The 25,587-nt window shown below is 38.9% G+C and overlaps 2 protein-coding genes across 5 annotated transcripts; one reads left to right on the top strand and one right to left on the bottom strand.

Annotated features, from left to right (window-relative positions):
* The first annotated feature begins 3,529 nt into the window (after nucleotides 1–3,529).
* Nucleotides 3,530–16,790, top strand: pkp1b (plakophilin 1b). Of its 3 annotated transcripts, none has more exons than XM_074640584.1 (14): nucleotides 3,530–3,883; nucleotides 5,964–6,052; nucleotides 7,043–7,637; nucleotides 7,722–7,833; nucleotides 7,951–8,092; nucleotides 9,026–9,233; nucleotides 9,639–9,807; nucleotides 12,486–12,603; nucleotides 13,275–13,451; nucleotides 13,912–14,082; nucleotides 14,252–14,405; nucleotides 15,308–15,494; nucleotides 15,648–15,732; nucleotides 16,128–16,790. In XM_074640584.1, the coding sequence occupies exons 1-14, from the start codon at nucleotides 3,655–3,657 to the stop codon at nucleotides 16,200–16,202; spliced, it is 2,511 nt and encodes an 836-aa protein (XP_074496685.1). In that variant the 5' UTR covers nucleotides 3,530–3,654; the 3' UTR covers nucleotides 16,203–16,790. The 3 variants fall into 3 exon arrangements, with proteins under 3 accessions (XP_074496685.1, XP_074496677.1, XP_074496694.1); XM_074640593.1 differs by having other exon boundaries at nucleotides 3,597–3,883; nucleotides 7,043–7,540; nucleotides 7,622–7,833; XM_074640576.1 differs by having other exon boundaries at nucleotides 3,535–3,883; nucleotides 7,043–7,833.
* A 596-nt stretch (nucleotides 16,791–17,386) lies between these two features.
* Nucleotides 17,387–25,303, bottom strand: tnnt2b (troponin T type 2b (cardiac)). Of its 2 annotated transcripts, XM_074640559.1 has the most exons (10): nucleotides 24,160–24,221; nucleotides 23,975–23,993; nucleotides 23,808–23,871; nucleotides 23,586–23,702; nucleotides 23,386–23,463; nucleotides 23,062–23,163; nucleotides 22,277–22,386; nucleotides 22,097–22,187; nucleotides 21,242–21,282; nucleotides 17,387–17,836 (listed from the first exon to the last, which is right to left on the bottom strand). In XM_074640559.1, the coding sequence occupies exons 4-10, from the start codon at nucleotides 23,682–23,684 to the stop codon at nucleotides 17,797–17,799; spliced, it is 561 nt and encodes a 186-aa protein (XP_074496660.1). In that variant the 5' UTR covers nucleotides 23,685–23,702; nucleotides 23,808–23,871; nucleotides 23,975–23,993; nucleotides 24,160–24,221; the 3' UTR covers nucleotides 17,387–17,796. The 2 variants fall into 2 exon arrangements, with proteins under 2 accessions (XP_074496660.1, XP_074496665.1); XM_074640564.1 differs by having other exon boundaries at nucleotides 23,808–25,303.
* Nucleotides 25,304–25,587: the final 284 nt, after the last annotated feature.

Below are 25,587 nucleotides of genomic sequence, written 5' to 3'. Positions count from 1 at the left end.
AGAGCAACAGAAGAACATGTGACGGGTGAACTTCCCACATGAAAACAGGAACACCAAACTGGCTCTCGGTGGCAGAGCATGTGAGAGGAGACGGCTGCCAAGTTTGCCAGATACCACATACCAGCTAGCACAGATAGGCCCTCAGGGCAAGAGCACCCATGGGTGTGGTGCATAAAAAAAAAATTCCCACACCAGGTAAAAATAAATTAACTGTGACATTTAGTGCAATTACCTGCAACAAAGAAGAACACCAATGAGTTGGTGGAGTTACACAAGTACTTCAGACTGCCTGACACAATCCCTAAATACAATGAATACATATGTCGTATGTAAATTAGGCCAAACTACACCGAATGCAAATTAGCTTGAAGCTACGTATGTCTTTGATTTTTGTATTAAAAAAAAAATTCATTGAATTTTTGCACAAGATTAATAAAGTATTTTTATTGGAACGGTGAGAATAATGAAGTTGTGTAGTTTAACAGAACAGGATTTAAATGAGGGTTTGTTTGGGTGAACTATGGTATATGCCTCACAGTCCTTGTGCAACCTCGTCCTTTTTCAGTAAGTATAAAGTGTTTTTTGTATTTGTACTCATGTACTATTTTCAACAAAAGTCATATTTCTGTGTCTTGCATTATATTTAAGTCAAGTTATAGTAGGATCTCAGTCTCGGAGAGCTCATTCATAAAATATTTACATCCTATCCTATTATATTCTATTATCCTGTCTTGGTATTGTTGCAAAAATAATAAATGAAGCTAATTCCCTGCTCTTAAACTAATGTTTCTTGTCTTTCGGTGTACTGTAGTGACGGCATCATTTTCCAACTCTTGCCGTGTTTGGCAGGTAAGAAGGAATAACATGCACCGTGAACAAGTCTGAACTGAGCTGTGGTGGAGGGTAAACTAATTTTTTCACATCACTTCAGTCGGATCATAGTGTGATTATAATCTACATTTCCACCTCTTGTATTAGTTTTTCCTTATCTATAGTCCATTATGAGTTGTAGTTAACTGTGGCTGTAATGAATGGGCTGCTGTAGTGGCATATATTTAACTTTATGACTTGAAAACATGAAGAAGTGAGGCCTTCAGTGACCTGTTGGTTCCCAGACCTGAGGAAGGTTCCCTACGGTACACCAATAGTGGAAGAAGTACATAGATCTTTTACTGAAGTTAGATATACCAAAACAATATGACATTTCTCCATTATATGTAAAAGTTATGTATTCAAAATGTTAAAAGTATTATCAGCAAAATGTACTTAAAACATCAGAAGTAGAAGTACTTAATATGCAAATTGACCCTCTTCAGAGTGTTGTTATAAAATACATAGGGGTGGAAAGTGGCCTACATTTACCTAAGTACTGGGTACTTGTATTTCCATTTTCTGGTACTTTTTACTGCCCTATATTTCTGAGGGAAATATTTTTATTGCACTACATTGATTTCACAGATATAATTACTAGTCACTTTACAGCTTCAGATTTTACATAAAAAGACATAACTGTGTAAAACACAACGCATTGTTCAAAATTAAAGCGTTAGTTCCCAACCCAATAGGCTTGTAACCAGTGTTTAGTTGAGGCCCCCTTGTCCCCCTTGTCCCAAAGCAGTAAACGTATCTTACAATATGTGATATTTCACAAATAAAAAGAAAGGTTTTAGGTCCAAGAAAGTAATACAAATTTGTGTAGCAGAGCTTTTTTTCTTTTTGATTAATCATCTAAAGTCAGATTCATCCCCGGGAACCACTGGACTGAGCTACCTATAACTGTATATAAAGTAAAGTAGCTCCACCCAACCGGCTACAGCAGTAAAATACTACTTAACATTAATGCATCTGTATTAAAAAAATAAATAAAAAAATAACCTCATGCATAATAATAAATCATAATAATTCTGTAATTTTACTAAGTAGGATTTGAATGCAATACTTTACTTGTGATGGAGTATTTTTTTATATGGTTTTATGTGTACTTTTACTCAAGTAAAGGGTGGGCTATTAATTATTTCTTGAAACTCTGATATAACATTTACTTATCTTTACTGACAATATATTCAGCTTCAGATAAATGTTCTTGCCCTCTTCTTTACCATCATCGTTTAGCAACTTCTTTAAATCTAATTCTCAAATTCATTCACATAATACTAGACGGGTTAATCATCTTCACCTGCCTTTTTACAAAACAAAACATGGCCAGTCCTCCCTCAGATATCGTGGTGTACAAATATTGAACACCAAAAATACATGTTATCAAGAGCTCGTTATCCTTAGAACATTTTAAAAATAAATTATCATCACATTTCATTCATGATGTCTAATTATCTTTTGATATGTTTAGATATATTTTCTTTTTTTATGTTCTGTTTTTTGTACGTATTTCATTGTTTTTATTGGATTGTTTTCCACTGTTTTTTTTTTTTTTCGGCACATTTTGTGTACTTCTTGTTGTTGTTTAACTTTTGTTGTATTTTTAAAATTATGTTAGTTAGATCTTTCTTCCTTTTTTGTTATTGTTTTTTCTCTCCTGGGGTTTGGGGGAGGTGCTTTGTATAAGCCTGTGGCTTCTTGACCTGTCCCACACATTTCTTTTTTTTTTTCATTGACTGGATTTTGTGCAGTTTTATATATGTGCAAATAAATAAAAGAAAAGAAAAAAAAAATATTATAATTTGTTGGTATTTATGTTGTAGCTGGTGGTGTTGGAGCTAACTACTTTAAAGGGACTGTTTGTAACTTTTTAAGCCTATAAATGTACAGGGTCGGGATCCCATGCGCGCTCGCCTGTGGCCGGAGTCACTGCTCCTCTGCCTGCTTGCCTTCACTCACACAGCGCGCGTTCTCGCTGTCTCGCTCCACCTCACGTTCATGCGCGCTCACTACACACTGCAGAAGAGTTAGTTTAGCTCTGAGGATATCTAGTGAATGTACAGTGGACGTTTGTGCAGAAATAAATGCTGCAGCTCCTCCAGACCAACAGAGGTTTTCCGTGTCTTGTGAAGTGACGGGGCTCCGCAGCTAGAAACCTTATCGTCTCCGACCGGGTGCCGGTGTCTCCCTCCGGCCGCGGTCGGGAGGCTGAAGCAGGAAAAGCCAACACTAGGATCAGCAGTGATTCATGGAGAGACCTTCGTCTGGTCAGCTAACATTACTGCCAAGCAGCTGAAATATAGAGTGATATTGTGGTTTTAGCTGACGTGTGTCGCCTCACTGTTTTGAGCGATGTTCGTTCATGTCTGTGTAGAGCGAGCAAGCGCGAGTCCGACGCTGACTTTCTTTGACTTAACGGCCACAGGTGTCGCTGTTAACAAGCATTTCTGAAAGTTACAAATAGTCCCTTTAAATTGCACTGTAATAGTAATAGTGATTGGTTACTTTGTATTACTTCTGTTTGCCAGAAGGGGCTACTTAAAACAACATGTCCAGCATGATTTAGTGGTACTTGTGAAGACAGGTAGAAGAGAAAGTGCAGCAGACTACAGAGAGTGCAGTAGGTCTATTGTGGCTGTGCTGTGTATTTGGGCGCGGTCTCTAATAGTTCAGGGCAGGGCAGGAACAGGCAAGGTGTTTCCTTTATTACCTCTGAACACTGACTCACTCCGCAGTTAACCGGCCTCCTGCATAGGAGCCTCCTCTCTCTCTCTCTGGATGTTGTTGGGCCACCACGGACACATAACACACAAAATGACGAGTCTGGATCCGCTGAAATCCGCCATCTCCATCGGTAATGTGGACGACACGTCTCTGGCTCTGCCGTCGGTGCACCAGTGCCGGTCCGGTCAGCAGCGAGTCCTGGAGCAGGTCCAGACTATCAGGAGGACCAGGTCCAGACAGTCCAGCAGCAGGAGCGGAGGATCTACTTCTTTGTCTCCAACCAGTAAGAGCAAACAGCAGCAGCACACCAGGGCCAAACATAGAGACACTACTCAGACAGGACTCTAAAGGACACTTTTAGATTTTATAATTAAAAACTTTTATTTTAGAGGGCTATTTTTGGGAAATAAACCTGTAATGTTTTATATAACTTTTCCATAATTTTTCCAGGAAGTTTTTTATTTGTGATCTGGGACTAATTACAGTACAGATATTATAGAGATAAAGCACTTGTTGCAGTTGTTGATTTTCAGAGAAATATCCTTTATTTATTAGAGCTGCTCCATTTAAGCCGAATTAGAAACACAGCCAGGACTCTGAGGACACTTTTATATTTTACAATTTAAAACTTTTATATTACTTTAATTGTAGCTATAGTAGCCTATTTTCCCTCCAGGATTTAGTATTTAGTATTTTAGTATTTTAGGAAATAAACCTGTAATGTTTTATATAACTTTTCCATAATTTCCCAGGAGAGGTTGATGATGTGATCTGGGACTAATTAATATAATAATAGAAATATTTAATATTTTATTTATTTTTCTGTGGTTAGTAATTCCTTTTTCTTTTAAAAAAGTCAAGTCCAGTTTTTAAAAGCTTAATAGACTGCTTACCGTATGCTCATTTCTTGCTACTTCGACACCCCTAGATGACTTGTATTTACTAAACATTGTCACTGATAAGTGCAAGGAAAGTTGTTTTGCTCCCTTTTGTAGCCATTCCACTTTGGGTTGATGTTTTCCTTTTCTACCATTGGCAATGCAATGCAACGTAGCATCTTGAATGTCATTTTAATAACTGTGTGGCAGACGAGAACAGATGTATGACTGTACAACTACTGTACAGATAATATAGAGATAAGTAGAGACTCAGTAATTATTTCTAAAAATCCTAGCTACGGCCCTGGAGGACCCTGAGGTCATGTCCTCCAGTTTTATCTGTTCGTTTGGGGGTTATTTCATTTAGACTATTTATTTATTGTATTACCAGAAAACATGCTATATCATGATATATATAGTTATCAATATATGAAATGATCTACATCGTGACAAGGTTTTGGCCATATCGCCCAGCCCTAATACAGACTTTTAACTTTGTGAGTTTGTTTTGAGTGTTTTAGCAGCCTGGGGGAAGTTTCCATTTCACTCCCGCCGGCAGTGTGGAGAAGACTTTGAAACACCTTTTAGACTTTCATGATGGGAAATACCATTTACTGGAAGCGCATAATTTACAATTTTAGACAGCTTCTTTTTGGTTTGTCATCTTTTTTCTGAAAGTGGCGAGGGGGTCGTCTGGGGACTAGTGACCTCAGTATGTCTCCAGTCCCGCCTACGGCACTGTCTGGCTGCCTATACAGCTGTAAATCTTATTCACACCAAAGCGTGTTGCTCCAGAGTGATTTACAGGAGAAAGCAGTAATCTATACAGACTAGGGCAATATGACAATACATATCATCAAAATTATATAAAAATATCTATCTTATATATTTTTTTATATTGTTTCTATTGCGATATAGGCTCGGCCTATATTTATTTATTTTTTCTCTATAATTTCACTTAAAACTTATGTTCATCCTACACTCATGCTCTTAAAATGAGAAAATATTCAGTACTTTTCATTTGTCCAGTATGTAATTCGCACGGGATCATTAAAAAATAGGCTTTACAATGTGGTTATTTCATATAGACTATTTATTTATTAAATTACCAGAAAACATGCTATATTGTGATATATATCGTTATCCAGATATGGAATGACTTATATCATGACAGAAGATTTTGGCCATATCACCCAGCCCTAATTAATACAGACTTTAACTAATTCATGTTTCCACTTTTGGGCCTCTGATTCTTGCCGTCTACCTGTATAAAGTGTTGGCAGCTTTCAGGTTTTATTGTTTGTTTTTTTACTTGATTTCCTCTTTTAATACCACATGGACACTATTATCTTCAAGCATAAACCAAAGATCAGACTTACTGCCAACTGAATAGGTAACCAATGTTTCTGTTTCCTTAAACAAAGGTAATAAATGAATGACATGTACATATGATAACAGCTGATAACCCTCCACGTTTCTCCCCAGGTCCTACGTTTGACTCCGTGTTCATAGAAACTTCGAAGTCTGGCACATCTAATGGAGGCCTCTTCTACGGGAATGGCTTTGCTAAAACTGTAAGTTATGCAATTCATCTATATTTTTTATCACACAAACATTGACTGGTTGTATTATCATCACAGTGACCTCATAGAGGAAATGATGTGTCTGACGCAGAGCCGTAGATACCAATGATGATCAGAGATTTCATTCTACAAGTCTCTACAAATTACACACAGTGTTTTGCTAGGCTGATTTTCATCTTATTTAAAACTTAATATCTTTGAATTTATTTTTTATTTTTTTTACAGTGAAACAAAACACCCTTGAGATTAGGGCTGCAACTAACAACTAATCTGTTAAATATTTCCCCAATTAATCAATTAATTGTTTTGTCTATAAAGTGTCAGAAAATTGTACTCACTATGGTGGCCAAATTGCTCGTTTTGTCTGACTAACTCTCCGAAACCCAAACATACTTCATTTCCTATCATAAAGTAAAGTAGCAAACATTCATATTTGAAAAAATAAATAAATACATCTTTAAAATGAAAAAAATTAAATGTAAAAAAATTAAATTATCTGAAATATATTTTTTAGTATTTTTAAAATCCTGAGAGAAGTACTGATTGCTGACTTGTAATCCCCAGTAAATATAAGTGAAAGTGTAATATTTCACCACTATATGATGCGTCACACAGATGATCATGAATTTTCTTTTGCAGTTTGGTATGGCACTGTATATATACCGTATTGTGGAGGTCTAATAAGACACAGGCTCAAAGATTTGTTGTCCTCAGATGACTTTTCTCCATTTTTTCCTCAAAAACCTGTTTCCAGATCCTTCCACAGACTTTCTGTCTCCTCTCACACAAATATGTTATTTACCAGCCTCTCCCATAGAGGCTGACAGCCATCATATGAGCATGCCACAGGCCTGCAGATCAACCCGTTTGCCATTGCCAGCATGTCAGTCACTTTCTCCTTGCTTGGTTGCTGGTGAAATAAGCCTTCATGAGACAAGATTATCTTTCATTGCAAACACATGTGTTTCTTTGGCTCTGCAGCTCAGCCCGGAGAAAAACGTCAACCGGCAGTTAGTCAACGGCATCAAGGGAACCAGCATGAAGAAGAACTCGGCTGCTTCTGCCTATCAGTATGAGAGGGGTTACGCCCCCGTCGGCTCCATGGCGGTCGGTCAAATCAACACCAGCCGCAGCGAGTCTGCTGTGGCCCGGCAGCGCACCATGCCAAAACAATCTGCTCCTCCGCAGAGACTCCCCTCCCACAGGAGCACCTACAGGGCAGATAGGAGCAAAAGTATGATTATAACAAGCGCCGTGTCCCAGCCTCAGCTTCAGCCAGTGTACACTATGAACGGTACAAACGGCCAGTTCGTGAGCAGCCAAGGTGATTTGACCAAAAGAAACAGCCAGTTCGTGACCAGCCAAGGTGATATGACCAAAAGAAACAGCCAGTTCGTAACCAGCCAAGGTGATATGACCAAAAGAAACAGCCAGTTCGTAACCAGCCAAGGTGATATGACCAAAAGAAACAGCCAGTTCGTAACCAGCCAAGGTGATATGACCAAAAGAAACAGCCATTTCGTGACCAGCCAAGGTGACATGACCAAAAGAAACAGCCAGTTCGTAACCAGCCAAGGTGATATGACCAAAAGAAACAGCCAGTTCGTGACCAGCCAAGGTGATATGACCAAAAGAAACAGCCACTTCGTGACCAGCCAAGGTGACGTGACCAAAACAATGAGCCAGTTCATAGGCAGCCAAGGTGACGTGACCAAAACGCTCCCAAAGTCTCCCGTTACCGAGAGTGCTCCGAAGAGCAAAGGAGATTCTGGGTGAGTGGGACTCACGTGCCTCGTTTTCTTAATTTCAAATGATATGAATCAAATGTTTCAATGAACAAAGTATTACACGCTCTGTGTTTTTGTTAAATAGCTTTTATTTTCTTACAGGTCAAATGACAACAGTGGAGTCACTGATATCACTATGAAGGAAGCTGTGGAGTATCTTTCCAACGGTGACGATACATATCAGCACTGTGGCGCTTCCTACATCCAGCACAACACTTTCATCGACGACAAGGCCAAAGAGGAGGTGGTTTGGCTTCTTATCTTCATATCATGTTGACAGACCGCTAATAATTTCCGCCTGACTTTCACCATGTGAGTCAGTGTGGGAATCTTGACAAATGCCGAAATGTCATTCATCCCCATGTCACTCAACAGTCCACTGATGATTCAGCAGTAACTTAATACAGCGCTGATACAGTAAACAGTGATGCGGATACCGGTGAGGTAAAATGTGAGATTTCCTGTCAGTCCCTCCTGCTTGCTCTATAGGATCTGTTAGTTCAATCCTGCACAGGAATGGCTCCAGCTCTAACAATGAAAACTATTATATAGAGAGGAAGTTACAGGATAAAAACATATTTAAATGCCTTTTCTGACCTTAAATATGATAAAAAAAAAGCATGGTTTAATTTATGAAAATCGTAAAGAGGACCTTTTATGTTTTTGTGCTTTTTCCTTCAGTGTGTTATACAGTATACTGTAGTTGTCTGTGCATGTAAAAGGTTTGCAAAGTTACAAAGCCCAAAGTCCACGCCAAAGGGCGTTACCCTCCTTCACAGAAACACTGCTCCTGAACTGCCTGAAACGCCTCGTTTGAAGTCCTGTCTTTTCTTCTGTAACATGGTGATGACACCAAGTAACATATTTTGTAGCAGCTAGTTTGGCACAAAGTTAGTTGAGCGGAGCTGGAGCAAAGTCCGAAGAGTTTGGTTCGGTTTATGGTTTGAGAAAAATAAAGTGTTTTTTAATGATTTAATCTTTAACATGCAGTAAACTTGTTGCTGACATGGATTTTTACTTGCTATTTGTCAAAGTGGAGTATTATTTAACTCATTGTAATCCGTCATAGAAAATATAGGCTTCATATAGAATAAATCATCAACAAACAACAAACAAATCAACATAATCATTTGGATTGTGGTAAATTATTAATGTGCTAACTCTTCTCGTCTCGCAGGTGTTGAAGTTCAATGGGATCCATCCTTTGGTGGGCCTGCTGAGCAGCTCTAGTTCACAAGTCAATAAGTCGGCCTCGGCCGCCCTGCGTAACCTGTCCTTTAAAAGCAACAGCAACAAGGAGGAGATCCATCGCACGGGTGGCATCACAGAGGCTGTGGCTCTGCTCAGAGATACAGACTCTGTAGAGATACAGAAACAGCTGACCGGTACGTTAGCTCGCTCTGAAATATGCAACTCTGTACATACGTGTTTAAACACACACCTATCCGCGCAAACAAGTCGGACAGAGAGCCACTTGTGTGGAGAGAAACATAATCCTGTTTAGATCCTGCTGTCAATCACTAAGCTACTGTATGCTCGAGTGCTTTCATTCTGCAAAGTGTTGAAGCTTAATGCCAAAATCACCTCGCCACTATTCTAGTGATGAAGATAAATGTTTGATTTAGGTTGAAATGTATTAAACGGTTAAACTGTGATTGCATCTGAACATAAACGTCTCACAAGATCAAGGTGACAACATGATGATGTTTTATATTTTTCCCACAGGTAGGGAATGAATATTTGATTGACGTGCTTCTTTAAACCGCTGAGGTTTTCCTTTTTCTTTCCAGGTCTTCTGTGGAATTTGTCCTCCGTAGACAGCCTGAAGCCAGACCTAGTGAAGAGTGCTCTGCCTGTCTTGATGGAGCGTGTGATCCTGCCTTACACAACAGGTCCTGACCGGACCAGCAGTAACAGCCAAGAACCTGAGGTCTTTTTTAACGCCACCGGATGTCTTAGGTATGCAAATCCAACTGAACACCTGTTGTCACGCCAGCGTCTTTGCTTTAGCTCTCAGAAGGCTTAGGATCTTATCGCCTTTGTGTAACTCTAGACCAGGCAGTAAATACATTATTATATATTAAGACATGACGACCATACATTACAACAGCTGTAAATATCAAACATGCACCAGGGAATTGTGTATAATTCGACATACTCTTAGATTTGTTTTCCTCTAGAGATTTATTTATTTTGAATAAGAGTTGCATGAGAAAAGACTTGTGATAAGCCAAAGTCAGTAGAAAACAAAGAGGTGGTTTGCTCCATTAAGGGGAGACACTCCATAAAACTTCCACAGTTGATTACTTACATATTTCCTAAAAATGGATGTTTAAATATACTAACAAAGCATTATCTTATCAAATGTGTGCTGATTTGCATGTATTTCCAGAACAGAAATCTGAATACTGGATAAAGCCAGGTTCAAAATAATTATAGTTTAAAAGTTGACATATTTTAGCAGTTTTGGATATCTCTTCATATCACTCTATAAATCAAAAAATTATGTCAACAGCCATAAAAAATCCACATTGTTAGTAATAAAATATGATATAAATCAGGAACTATGAAACTTCCCCAGTTGATTACTGACATTAAGACAATTATTTCTTACAGTACAAGTTTTCTGAAATGTTATATTTAAACATGTAAATGAAAATGAAGAAATGTACAGACACAAATAGACAAAGTGTGGTCAAATAAAATAAATAAAAAGAAGACATGTTATGGAAGCAAAATAGCCCAAAATATGAAATCTGACTAGTGCATAAAAAATGATGTTTTTGCCTTTGGTGTCTCCTTTAACGTGTTTGAAGGCCTGAATTACTCATAGTGGATGTGAATGTGCCCCAAAACACTGTAACACTGACCGATACTGTAAACTACTAGCTTACTACTAATAGCAGTAATTGTACTGCTACTACTACTCTCGGTCACACACTCTCAATCTACTTTTGTTTTTACAAGAGGCGGGGTGAACATGATGTTTAAGGTGTGGAGTTTGGCGTGTGGCAACGTCAGAGATTTTCTCTGGAAATAGACAATATAATTACTGTAACTTTGTTTGGAACATTATGGACTGACACCAGGATAAATTAATAGTACAACAACAATACAGATTTGACCCCACCCTGTGAGCAACACAATACACTCCAGTTTCCAATGTATTAGGTACACTGAGCTAAAACTAATGTAGTTTAAGACAACAGCCTTGCCTTCATGTTTCAAAAGTTTTTGCTAAACAGTTTTAGAGAGATCTTGATTGGACTTTAAGGTCATTTTAGCAGCTGTAGTTTGTGCTGCTGTTGAACTGTATTGAGTTTGTGTGTATTGCATTATACCGACAGCTATTTCTAGTGTTTATTGTTATAAATTTATATATATTATTTTCTTGTTGCACATAACTTGAGTCTTTATTATCTTTCCAAATCCTTAAAAGCCTGGCTGCACCAATAAATAAGCTTTTCTGTCAGGTTGATGCTTTTAAAAAAGGACCTGCAGGAGTGTCATGCAGCAGAGTCTGAAGGCGTTTTAATAACAGTAAATGTGAATGTAGTTTGTTTAACATCGCCATCAATCAAACTAAAGTTACAGGTGATATTATCATAGCATGGTGATAATTATCTTACCACATCAGCAAACACCTGGCTGTTATGTTAAACATTGACTGAGTTGCTGAATCATTCCGGGAAAGCTGTAGTTGTTTGACTTAACTTGTTTTACTCATTTCCCTGAACAAGATTTCTATTGTTTACTTTTAGGGCAAGGTGCAATTAAAATCAAATCACGCCCTTTTGCTGCAAGTGTGTTTCAATCTGAATAATAAATGAGCCCAATACATGCTGTACTTATACTCGGTGGCAGACTCAGGCTGTCTGAGGGGCAGGGGTGAAAAAAATTAAAAGGACACCAGCACGCAGAAACTTTTCTAGCATGTAGGGCAGCCTATATGGCACTGCATCTCATTTTCTCCACTGGAAGGACACCCTAGAGGGCACTTTATCATGTTTTCTCCACTGGAAGAACACCCCAGATGGCACTTTATCATGTTTTCTCCACTGGAAGAGCACCCTAGAGAGCACTTTATCATGTTTTCTCCACTGGAAGGGCACCCTAGAGGGCACTTTATCATGTTTTCTCCACTGGAAGGACACCCTAGAGGGCACTTTATCATGTTTTCTCCACTGGAAGGACACCCTAGAGGGCACTTTATCATGTTTTCTCCACTGGAAGGGCACGCTAGAGGGCACTTTATCATGTTTTCTCCACTGGAAGGGCACGCTAGAGGGCACTTTATGATGTTGTCTCCACTGGAAGGGCACCCTAGAAGGCACTTAATCATGTTTTCTCCACCATAGAGGCATCCTAGAGGGCACTTTACCATGTTTTCTCCAGTGGAAACACACCTTAGAGGGCACTTTATCATGTTTTATCCACCATAGAGGCATCCAAGAGGGCACTTTTCCCCCCGTCTGAGTCCACCAGTGTACTACATTTCAACACTCATAGCATTGGCTATGATCCTCATAAAACACAATGAGTTTACCAAGAATATTTCGTTGATGTAAGTGTCTGTACACTCTTTAATGCATCAAATAATTTAATGCATTTAAAATCTTATATTTCATTTTCAACAGAAACCTAAGCAGTACAAAGCAAAGCAACAGACAGGCAATGAGAAAATGTCGTGGTCTGGTCGACTCATTGGTCAGTTATGTTAAAGAAAGCGTGGATGCAGGAAACCCGGATGATAAGGTAAGCGAGACTTTATTCATATTGTCTGTTAAACCTACATGTTGTCTCTCTGTCTGTCTTTTCACATGTCACACCTTCATATGGAACGTGAACAAAAAAAACATTTTTGTCACAATAGCGAGGAGCTGCAGTTTGAAGTTAACCAACTATTGTAGTTTGCAGAGAGCAGTTATACTGCAACAAAAGGCACCGCTGAGTCATAATGTACTCAGCTGCACATACTAGTACGTGGCTTTTATACAGTCACGTATATAGACCAATGATTTGAGCAGTACATACTGTATACGAGACAGGCTAGTTTAAATGCTGTGATTAAGGGTCACCAGTGAGACTTCTCGAACGACTAGTAATGATATTTTGCTCTAGTCTTTAAATCATCTGTATACCTAATTTGTGTAATTATCAATTTCTCGTGACAGAAATTTATCAGTGCTCTATAGGCAGTAAAATATGTTTTACATTTTCAGTCTAAAATCAATTTAATACGCACAATATGCAGTGACAATAGTCAACACTTTAGTTTACAGGGAAGGGACAAAGTAACAGCAACACCTGCACAATATCTGAGCAAAAATTTTGCATTATTGTGCATTAGCACAGGTGTCGCTATTTTGGTGTCTGAGTCCTACATGTGCCCTTATGCTGTGTGTTTGTTTGACCTGTTCAAACAGTCCGTAGAAAACTGCATGTGCGTCCTGCACAACCTGACGTTCCAACTGGAGGCCGAGGCGCCGGCTCTCTTCAGCAGGATCACAACGTTGGCCAAGCCTGCCAACAGAGGCAACAGTCAGGACGACGCCGTCCCCATCGGCTGCTTCAGTCCCCAGAGCAAGTCGTCAGAACACGAGGTGAGACGAGGACGGTGCACGGCAGAGATAAACACACATATCAATGCAGACCAGAGCCAAAGGGATACTTTTAATTGTGACCGAGTCAAAGCCTTTGATAAACATGACACTGACATGGTCTAGACAGTATCTGTCAATCTGTCATGATCCGATTCCTAAGTTTGACTTGTTCATGAATTGTCATAACATTATGGCGGTTATACCGGTAATTACATTCTAGTTTATCAAAGGCTTTTGAGTGACAGTGTGAGACCTTGTGCTCTGATTCCTGAAGGTGTTACCTTTTGCTTTGTGTTAAAAATGAAAACTGGCTCAAGTGTGTTGCATGTTTGCAGCTAATAGCACCATGACACGCTGTGTTTGGAAATCATTCAGATTTATCTTATGTTTCCAAAAGTCCTACAGTGAAATTCTGCATTCCTTTAAAAGTAAATGCTGTGACATCCCCTTTCTTGTCCAGCGCCACTTTGACTACCCGGTTGTTGAGGATCCACAACCTAGTGGGGCTGGTCGGCTGATCCACTCCACAACTCTGCAGAGCTACCTGACTCTGCTTGGCACCAGCCAGCGAGAAGAAACACTGGAAGCCAGTTGCGGAGCCCTGCAGAACCTCACCACACATGAAGGCATTGTAAGAAAAAATATGTTGTGCTGTTACACACTAACCAGGACAAAACATTTGATTTATATCTGTGCAGAGGTAGATGTACTTGTAGGTTAACTTTATACATGCATGTTTTGATATGTGCATGCACTCAAACTGATGTTTTCTGAGTTTATATGGTTTTCTGTCTCCACAGGTCTCCAGTGTAATGAGCCAGACCATTGTGCAGAAACTGAATGGCCTGCAAGTTGTCGCTCCCCTTATAAAATCGAACAAAGTCAACATACAGAGTAACGCAGTGGCTTTGGTAGGAAACCTGACCAATAACCCAAAACTGCACAATACCATAGGTAAGACGCAGGTGCAGTGAGTATTTTCTCTGCATGTGCAAAAAAAATAAAAACATGTCACTTGCTTGTTTTCAGCATAAATATGATAAAGCATAACACTGAGATATATTTAGAATAGGGCTGTCAATTGATTCATATATTTAATCATTAACCAACATTTTTTTGTCTGTTCAAAATGTACCTGAAAGGGAGATTTGTCAAGTTTTTAATACTCTTTATCAACATGGGAGTGGACAAGTATGCTCGCTTTATGCAAATGTATGTATATATTTATTATTGTAAATCAATTAACAACACAAAACAATGACAAATATTGTCCAGAAACCCTCACAGGTACTGTGTTTAACATAAAATATATGCTCAAATCATAACATGGCAAACTCAAGCCAAACAGGCAACAACAGCTGTCAGTGTGTCAGTGTGCTGACTTGACTATGACTTGACCCAAACTGCATGTGATTATCATAAAGTGGGCATGTCTGTAAAGGGGAGACTCGTGGGTACCCATAGAACCCATTTTCATTCACATATCTTTAGGTCAGAGGTCAAGGGACCCCTTTGAAAATGGACATGCCAGATTTCTTAGGTTTTCTAGTTTCATATGATGCCAGTATCTTCACCCTAGCTTTAAAACTGAGCCCGGTACAACCTCCGGAATATCGATTGCATTAATGCGTTAAAGAAGTCAGTGACGTTAAAATGAATTTGCATTAACATGTTATTATCGCGTAAACTTTGACAGCCCTAATTTAGAATCTCCAATACTTTTTACTTCAGAGTAGATGTCAGATTTGAGTTAGTGCCTTGAAATGCGCATTATCTTAAACAATCATTTAGCGGTTTTACAAGTGTTTGCTTGTGTTGAACAGCCTGCGGGTTTTTTGTTTGCCTTGTTACTGAAGCTCGTAAAGCCCTCCCAGAGCTGCTGGGTATCCTCAGCGCCGGCACCAAGGAAGGAAATGAGTCTGACGACACACTGGCCATGGCCTGCCAGACTGCCAACTGCCTGCTTATGAAGGAACCTGAGATGGGCAAGCCCATGTTAAACAACAACCTGATCAACTCACTGAAAGATCTCAGCCAAAACACGTAAGAATGTGCATGCATCTGAATTTATAAGAATAGATATGACTATTCAAGATACTGTAAGGGGAATACCTGTGACTCATCTGGGATTATATTTGCATATCAGGTTTCCACAAGTCCAAACTGATCTTTAAGGATTGTTTTCCTTCTATTAAGATATTTCCCCAAATCCAGCAAATCCGCAGCCCTGCTCCTCTACAACCTGTGGTCAGAAAAAGATTTACAAAGCTTCCTGAAAAAGGTGAGTTGAACCTTTAACCCTGAGTGCAAAAATCTTTCTGGGTTGGGTGTGTCCTCTCTGTTTCGTACGTGTCCACACCTCCCTCAGGTATTTGTGAGAAACCAAGGGAGAAAGGATGGATTAGGCGGCGTTCTCAGGAAATGCCCAGTGTGTGTGGTTGAGACACTTAAAATGATATGTCTGAGGAATCCAGTAGCTCAGGTTCGAGGGAGGCAGGACTTTGTTTGCACATGTACGACCGCACATTTAGCACCACAACTCACATTTCAACTCCCAACTTGTATTATTGAGAAATCGCCATGAGCACAGTGCAGTTTGGGTCACAGGTTGTCAATATTTACGTTACTCTAAGTTCAGCGTGCACTGATTTATATATTTCGCTATTTGTCCTGCAGCAAGGGATGATCAAGTCCTCATTTGTGAATGACATCACCACGGCGGCACACAAGTCGGTTCAAGTTGTTGATTAATGTGACAGCTGAGACGGATCCCTGAGAGTAATTTGACGGAGTAGCTCCCCTGAAGGTCTTCTGCACATCCACCGAGGCTGAGCAGCATCCTTTCTCATTTCACAAAGACTTGCAGATTGTTTTTATCAATACATGTATCCACATAATGTTTCCATAAACATTACATTAGCCCTGTAAATGCTGTAAGGTGAAGGTTAAGATGTAACATGTTAGCAATGTAACTGTTAGTTTCTAGTTTAAACTGCTTTCAGATGTCTTTTAATGTACATTTTGAGCTTGCTTTATTAGATAATGACATAAGGGTTAAGACTTTATTTTGCACTGATATTGCTGTTTTAACATCACGACACAACATTGTAAAACTTGATTATGTAAAATGAACATAGATAACAGATAATTTTCTGTTGTTGGAGTTTATAAGTTTGCTATAAAAACAGTGATGCTGCCTTAAGCAGTGATGTGTGTTTACATTTTGTAAAGACAGCTTTTGTTGACGGTGTATCCATTTTTTGTTTTCACATGTATGTGTGTGTGATCTTGAAATATTTGTATTGTGAAAGCGAAATAAATAAAGCTGACAGAGATCAACTCTTCGAGCAGTAAGTGTGTCACTAAATCTGTGAATTTGAGTTGATTATCGGTGCTTTGTCAAAGTCACTGGTGCAGAATGAAGAGTTCTATTAAACCTCGCTCACGTCTTGTCTCTTGTCACACCCCTCTGTTGTTTTGGCTGCGGAGTTAGAAAAGCTCCTGGGCGGATTAGCGACGCGTCTTTCAAATTCAGTTTACTCCACCCTTGTAATTTATTTTCTGCGGCTCAAGAACAAGCTCTCATTTAGCCAGACACTGCAGCTGTTGTGCTTGGTGCGTTATGTAATTGTTGACCGGGTTTGAACTTTGGTCCTCCACGGTTCAAACCACGTAATGCACCAAACGGCCAAGAGGGAATTCTGGAGTCATGGTCAATCATCATTTTACACTGATAGATTTACGTGCTCATATGTGGTCATATATAGAGGACCGGTAAAACTGGGCACACACCAAGGCTGCCTGGATTTGGCAATCCCAATTTGAATTTATTAAAGAAGGTGTGGTTTCTATAATTACCATGAGGTTAGTGCTCATCTTAAAGTTCCCACAAGTGAAGGAACCAAAGACTTAAGAAACAGAGGACACCATTTCTGGTTTGTTAAACAAAGATTTTCTTTTAATTCCTTGCAAACACAAAATCGTACACATAAGAACCAATTTAGTAGTCTCAAATTCACTTTTAGTACTCTAAAGATGACAGATTTAATGGTAGGACATAGAATTACATTGAAAACCTTGTCACAATGGCATCCTTTCAGACAGTAAAGTCATTTTAATGGGTTACACACCTCCTGTTTAATAAACACAAGCTGCAACACATCGGTTTACTACTACTACATTCCTGCAGGTGAACTCAAATGCACTTTGATTCACAGATACCATATTTAAGAGCATTTGTAATTTTGTTCTCACATGTTCAAGTATTTGGAAAACATTATTATGCGGTTTATGTTACTCTATAAATGTCAGGTGTTGGCAGTTTCCTTCATGTTGACGTCAGATGTTACTTCCTCAGGCCACGCTTGCTTCTTCCACCCTTTGAACTGAGAATAAAGTAAAAGTCAGCTGAGTTAATACAGTATTCCCTTCCATGGGAAATGCACTTGTGTTGAACCCTATATTTGAGCTGTGTTTCTCACCGATCTTTAGATTCCAGATATTTTATTTGTTCTTCTGATGCAAATAAGTCACTCTCTCTAGCTGTATTTGAAATTTAAATTATTTTAGGGAAATTCTCGTTGGAGAAAGGAAACTTCAGACGTCAGCTCACCATAGTGTGAGACCTCAAACAACCCTTCTCTAAACAGTCTTAACCTTTGGATTTATTGTCATTAAAGGTGCTAAATGCGAGATTGGGAGCATTTCTATTGCCTCTGTACAGCTCTCAACATGGTGGCGGTTGAGCCAGCGGTTCGTAGCCAAAGATGCTCTATAACAAAGATTACGCATTTCAAGCTCCGCCAATGGTTTGAATTGGTATACACTTCCTGTCTCCTAAATGGGCGCGGTCATGGCGTGTTCACCTCCCACCCACCCCCATCCCCCCCTACTTGTTTGGAAGTGATGTGAACGTCGCGTGGATGGATGAAAGCAGATTGGATTATATTTGCATAATGTATTTATATTTTATTTTGCTATAACAGATATTTACACAGCTACCAGCCATATTTAGCATTACGAAAATTAGTTAGCTAGACGTTAGCTACGGCGTTAGCAAACACTGCCAGATCTCGCGAGAGTGTGTTGCTGAGACACAGAGGTCTCAAAAAAAGTGAATTTTCTCCTGATCTATCGGTCTGAAAATTGTAAATTTGGTGTCAGAATGTTCGGAAGATATGTGGCTTGTTAAAAATGGGTTAAATGTTATACTCTGTTGATTATGGGGCGAAAGAATCGGTCATAATCTGTGTTCCCGTTCACTTCTCCCATTAGAGTTAATGGACATGCCGCTAGTCTCCTAAAGGGGCGGGGCAGTGGCGAAACCCAAGTGACACAGATACAGGAAACGGACTCTCAGTGCACCGTCTCCTTTCTGAAATGTCTCTGTCGTAGCTAGCAGCGCTAACAGTGAAAACTACGGCACTGAATATCGTATAGAGCACCTTTAACCTTTAACCTTTCATTTTTTTTATTTGTTTTTTAACAATCTGTAGGTCAATTTAAAGTCTGGTCCCTTTGCAGCTCATTCATCTCTCTACAGCAGTGGACCCGCATCTTTTACCACAAAGTAATATCTAAATTGTTGTGACCCCTCATGGCATGAGAAGTTCAACTCAAGAGTGATTTTCCTTTCTCAGATGACAGTTTTCATTTTAGTGACACGAAGAGGTGAATTTATACAGAATGTCAAAAGGAAAATAAAAAAGATTTGAGATAAATGAACATAATTCTGTGTTTTTTGTCATTTTATACCCAAATAATCATCTTGTGACTTCTTCCAGGGGTCCCGACCCCCAGGTTGGGAACCACTGCTCTACAGAAAGCTGCTGCTGGCCTCAGATTCGGCACTGAGAGCTTTTCATAGCTGTCGGCTGTTGTAAGGGATTTGCTACCAAATAGTTGATCGCTATCTTTATCTGCTGTTGCTACCAAGGTACCTGACCTCTGCAGCTTTCCTATGAATACATATGTTCATACATTTTTAGGTGAAACTGTAACAAATAATGTTTTTTCATGGTTTGACGATATACAATTTCTGAAAATGGATAAAAGCTGTTTTACCTGAAAATAAAAAAAAATCAAGGCTCTATTTCAAAGAGATACTTGTTTGAAATGATCGGTGACAGTATTATTGTATCACTGGTTTACAAAGTCAATGTCTTATTCAGCAGGAAAACCAATATAAGATTGTTAAAGTTTTGTTAGAGTCCTCAATGCACCCTACATGAGATCAGGAGGAGGGATCCAAATGATTTGGATGGCAGCAGGACCCGGTCACCGTTTTATTGTGAGCTACATTAACACAGATGGTATCACATAGCAGTTATAAGATCTCTCAGCTGTTGTACCTCCATTACGGGCTTATCTCTCCTTCGAGACTTAGTGCCTATATGTTGCTCAGATAACCCGGCTTGCCCTTTGTTAAAACAGCTCTCAAGTGCACATCCCTTTTTGTTTTCCCGGTCCTGTTTGGCCACTCAGGAAACTTTAGTCCTGCTCTCCGAAGGCTGACACAAACAGCTGCAACCGACGCCGCTTCAAACAAATGGAGATCAGTGTAGCGAGAGAAGCAGAGGGGAAGTTGAAATAGGAGTAGGTTGAAACTTGATGAGGTCACGAGGTGAACATTTACATCAGGGCAGACTTATGAGTCTCAGCAGGGAATTATTGATCATTGCTTACTTGAATGTTGCCCTTTTGATTCTACTTTAGGATTTTGCATTTTGTATTTCTACCCGTCTTGACTCTGTTTTAAAGATAAATATTAGATGTCAGATTTCTATGTTATGAAAAGAGGCAATGGTAGAAGAAGTGGCCTACTCAGATATTTCACTAAAGTATAATTAACAATACCACAGTGCAGAAATACTATGAAACAACTAAAAGTCATGCATTTTAAATTTTACTTAAAAGTACATAAGTAGCCAAATCAAAATATACTTTAAGTACCAAAAGTACAAAGTACTCATTATGTGGAATGGTCCATTTCAGACAACACAGTCTCACGGCAGTTTGTGATATATTCACAAAATGTAATCTATTTGATTTGTGTACATAGACACAAATTTACCTTTTTTTTCGTGACACTCAGCACTACTTTCAACAACGTATTTTTCGTGTAAATTTCCACTCCAGTCTTTGCAAAATAAAACTACTTAGTTAGGTTTAGGAAAAGATCAACTTGGTTAGGTTTAGGCAACAAAACTACTTTGATTTAGGAACAGATCGCAGTTTGGGTTTGAATAACACCGTAAGTGGCGTAACTTCAGTATGGAAGTTACATGACAAAAACGACTTCGTTAGGTTTAGGAAAAGATCGCGGTTTGGGTTAAAATAACGCCGGAAGTGGTGTAACTTAAGTATGGAAGTCATGTGACAAATAAATCAATTTTGACTTGGGGTTTCACACGGGACACAAACACCGGTCTCCTGGGCAAAAATCTTGTGTTTTTATATCCACACATCTACACGGACCTCCTCCCTATGCGGTACTCACCTCTTTTTATACTTCCCGGTTCACAGTTAGGTGGATTACATACAAATTGATTTTGTGCTGACCATCACGAAAAAATGTGAAGATGATCAGAATAGGCTAATGTTTATTATATCACAGGATTATAGTCACTGTTGCATAAATGTGTTCATTATAATATTACAGCTGGTTAATGTGGGGCTAATTGTAATTTATTTATTTCTCTTAAGCTTAGTTACTTTCCACCATAGAAAATCATGCAGCACATGTGTCAGAAGGCAAAATCATGTGAGCATTCATAACACAATAGACTTACATTTTCTGATGATCACTGACCCGGTTTCTCAGCACGGTGATCTGTGGAAATGATGTTTTAAAAATGTACTGATAATTATAGTCTACTGAAGACAAAATGCAGCAAATATTTGGCCAAACCTGTTTTACCATTTCAAAAAAAGATGATGTCTTGTAAATAACATTTATCTTGTAAATGTGTCTGAAAATAGGTTACAGCATGTGTAAGCCTAAAATGTGCAGTTACTGTACTCAGGCTTGGTTAAAGCTAGCTGGTGAGATAGTCACAGCTAGCGTTAGCTGAAGCTAAAGTCATCTACTTTTTCGAACCTTTTCCTTTTGATGATCTTAGCTTACATGTTAGTAAGTTTGGCATCCACTTGCTAAACTAGCCTAGCTAGTAACTGCCTCTTCAGCCACTGACTCTAGTTAATTCAGCAAAATGATGTGGTGACGCTAGGCCTACATTTAAACCACACATTTAAATGTGTTAAATTATACTATATTATATGCCTACTAGTCAAATATTAATATATATATATATATACACTCAAACTTAGCTCTTTCTTCTCTTTACTGTTTCTATAATTACCTTTTCTCTGCTTTAGGGCATTGTATGACTATTGTATATTGATAATTACTCGCCGCTTTTTATAGGCCCATTTTGTCTGCTACTTTGTGATCTTTGGCAGTTCCGCTTATGAAAACTGAGAAACTGCCAGGCTTAGTCAGGTATTGTGTTTGTCATGTAAGTAGATGTTTACATAAATCTTTCTGTCATGGTCCGTTAATATTTTGGCCTGTGTCCCAGAATCAAAAGACCGTTTGGTGATGTTAGGCCACTCATGATGACACGGCGTAGCCTTCGATATCTTACCTCATACTTTTGCTTAGTGTGCGTATACTGAAGTTCAAATTTCTCGGCCTGCAGCTGGCGCATCCGGTCCCACAGTTCCTTGGCTTTTTCCCTGCATCAGCACAGACAAGAAAGTGATCGATCATGGGGAGTATTTGGAATGAACTGAGAGAAGTTTTTGCCGTAGTGTTTTTATTTTACCTGAGTTTGTCCTCTTTCATATGATCAACAGTTAACTCTTTGCGTCGTTCATTTAGGATCTGCTTCTTCTTTTCTCTTTCCGTTTGTTTTTTGGCACCAGGCTGTGTCTGCTGTTCAGGAAGAGGGCACATGGGGTGAAGTGTAGCTTACATACAGTTTATAGCCTACAGCAGCCCAGCCCGTTCGCATGAAAAGGCATATAAATGCTACAATAATGCACAAGGCGTTTAGTGTGCAATAAGTACGCCTCTCTTGATTTCCGCATGTCATTTGTACGCCATATATCCTGTACTGAGTGCAATGTAAACACATCCATGTATAAATGTTATGGTAAGAGTTAGTGACGTATAAAAAGCCAGAGACCATTTTTGGTGGATGGGCCCAACAAACACACAACTTTTAAGCACAGACCTGTGTTTGAAACCATCATTTACCGGTGTTTTGTTTTGTAAAAACACGTGACAATTTTCTTCTGTTTTTTATTGACTTTTGTGACGTGTTTTCTGTAGTTGGGTTACATTGTTTCCGCATTTATTTTACTTAGTTTACATGCTTATTTTATGCCTAACCATGACGTCTAACTAACTGCGGACGTTTGTGTGCCGTGCAAATGAGAAGCGGGTTACAAATGACATGCGAAAAGGCTAAAATGCATGCTCATGACTTGCAGAATTTCCGTGTAATGTTGTAGTATTTATACGCCTTCCCATGAGACCGGGTTGCTTAGCTTATGTTTGTATGCCTCTATCCAGTCTGACATTTTTAAAGGTATAGTAAATCTTTACGTTGTATCCAACGAAACTAAAGTTGGACAGAATCATCTTCTTCCTTGCTCCCTCGTCTGCTTTCTTCTTCGCCTCCTCCCCTTCTTTTCTCGCTTTCTCTTCCTGGTGAAAAATATTATGGCACCTTTAATCAATTCATCGGCAGTATTTTGATCAGTGACATTGTCTGAACTTGGTTAAATTGAATGTAAGTGTAATTAAAACATTGTCTTTAAAAGCCAGTTTTTATAATGTTTCTGTGGCTGACAGCTTCCTAGACACCTGACAGGGTCTAGGAAGCTTGTCTATATGATCTATAAATGTTATTTGTCTTCGTATACGTACATTTAGTTTGTTCTGCCGTTCTTTTTCTCTCTCAGCCCTGATCTTCATCTGGTCTGATCTCTCTGACCTGCGTGTCTCCTGAAGTAGGAAAGAAAATATATTTTACCGACCAAAACAAATTCCTGCAAACTCAAAATGTGACTAAAAGACAACACAAAACATGTGATATATTGCAGTAGAAGAGTGAGATATGAACATACAATGCGATCAGTGAGGCTAAGAAGATCTTCTTCCTCCTTCTTACGCTTCTCAAAGTGAGCGTCAATCAGGGTGTGGAGCTCAGTCATGTCCTTCTCCATTCGCTTTCGATGAATGTCCTGAAATTATAGCGAGAAGTCGAAATGTGAGCTTATCCAACGATCTGCCTACTAAAAAAAGACAGCTTGCAGGTGTAACTTTGATCAGTCCTGAGATGAACTCACATCAAAGTCCACTTTCTCTCCTTCTGGGATTTTTGGAGGTGCCAAGCCGGGCACAAAACCAGGCCTGAGGAGGAAGAGGATGGAAAAAATCGTTTCATCTTAATACGTCTCTCACAGAGAATTGTGTTTCAATTTAAGTTACATGAATATATTTTAACTGCTCTTACTTTGTCTTGGGCTTTGCATCTTTTGTGTAATCATAAAAAAGAAACAGCAAAGTAAAATCTTGAGTTTGTGAGGCAACTTATTAAAAAAAAGAAACACTTGCATGCATGAAGAAAAACCCACAGAACAGCATTTTTACTCTGCTGCACACACGTCGCCTTTGTACTTTCTAAATAACCGTTCATACCTCCATTTTCCTCTGAGGCATCTGTTGAAAGATGACAAGGTCAGGTCATAGTAAACAGTGAGTGAAGATGACGAGATCAACAGTGAGTGAAGATGACAAGGTGCAGATTTCACACTGACATGTAGATAATTGTGACTGATGAACTGGGTCAAAGATCATTCTCAGTAAAACTTTAAAAAGTATAAATGGGTGTAAAAAATGTGTTTTCATTTTGATTTAAGTAATTATTGCCAGCAAATATCTCATCAATGTTTTGATTTTACTCTGATATAAAAATGAGAATAAAGCTTTAATTCTTAACACTCTTATATAATATAATATAATATACTTTTCCCCAAAGCTTTTCTGGTTTAGCAGGTCGTAACACTAATAAATCAGTGTCATTGTTGATTGACACACGCTGCACTCCTGCTGGCCTATAGTTTAAAGGGACCGGTCAATAATAATGGAGTTGAAACAATCTCAATCACGTAGCATTCTCCTGAGGCAACATACAGTAGGTGACCCTCTCCTGTCAGTGCTGCTGACGGATTTAGCCAGACAGGAATGCAGGTGTGTTTTCTCTCTGAGAGATTAGAGCTGCTTTAGATTATCATCACAGATAACTCACTCATGTGTCCCTACCCACGTAGACAGAGTCAACTTGTCCATATGCAAATAACATAAGAAAGAGAAAGGCAATACTTCTGTGTCTGCATGATTTCAAATTTATATTTAGGTGTTAAATGTATTATAAACCACACTGTACAACTCAAAATGGAAATTTCAACATTTTCAGCAGGTATAGGCATACAGGTACATTGATGGTACAGAACGATAGTATCACATTATATTATATATTATATTAATATATGATCATTGTCCAGTAAAAACCCCGTATCTCCTGGTAATTTGGAGTGTGAAGTGCAAGTATGAAGCTAAATTAACAATTAAAATGCATTGTCATGATGTTTTTCTCAGCTCATGAACAGCTTTTGGAGGTTTTGGAGAAACATGGTTTTCTTGGAGAGTATCAATTTTTTTTTGTACATGTACACTAATACTGTCATTAGACTACGTGCATGGTCGACAACAGAGTGTTAAGAATAAACTACAGTCATATCTACAGTATTTAGCTGGCATGCAAAGAGATATTAGCATAAGCAATACTACCTTCTACCTCCTCCTCCTCCTCCTCCTCCTCCTCCTCCTCCTCCTCTACTACCTCCTCCACCACTTCTTCCTCCTCCTCCTCCTCCTCTGCTACCTCTTCCTCCTCCTCCTCCTCCTCTTCTGTGCAAAGCAAGCATGTAGAGTTAGCAAGCAAACAATGTGAAAATCTCATACAGCATATAAATCAACATATTTATCTGTGTGTATTTTTGACAGTGCCTTCAAAACCAAGTCAATCTTTTGATAAAGAAAACATGCTATTTAATTTTTCTTATT

The sequence above is a fragment of the Sebastes fasciatus genome, chromosome 1 (genome assembly GCF_043250625.1).
Source record: "Sebastes fasciatus isolate fSebFas1 chromosome 1, fSebFas1.pri, whole genome shotgun sequence".
In the NCBI taxonomy this organism is placed as follows: domain Eukaryota; kingdom Metazoa; phylum Chordata; class Actinopteri; order Perciformes; family Sebastidae; genus Sebastes; species Sebastes fasciatus.
The sequence above is the reverse complement of the archived record's forward strand: the minus strand, read 5'-3'. Positions and strand labels throughout refer to the sequence as shown.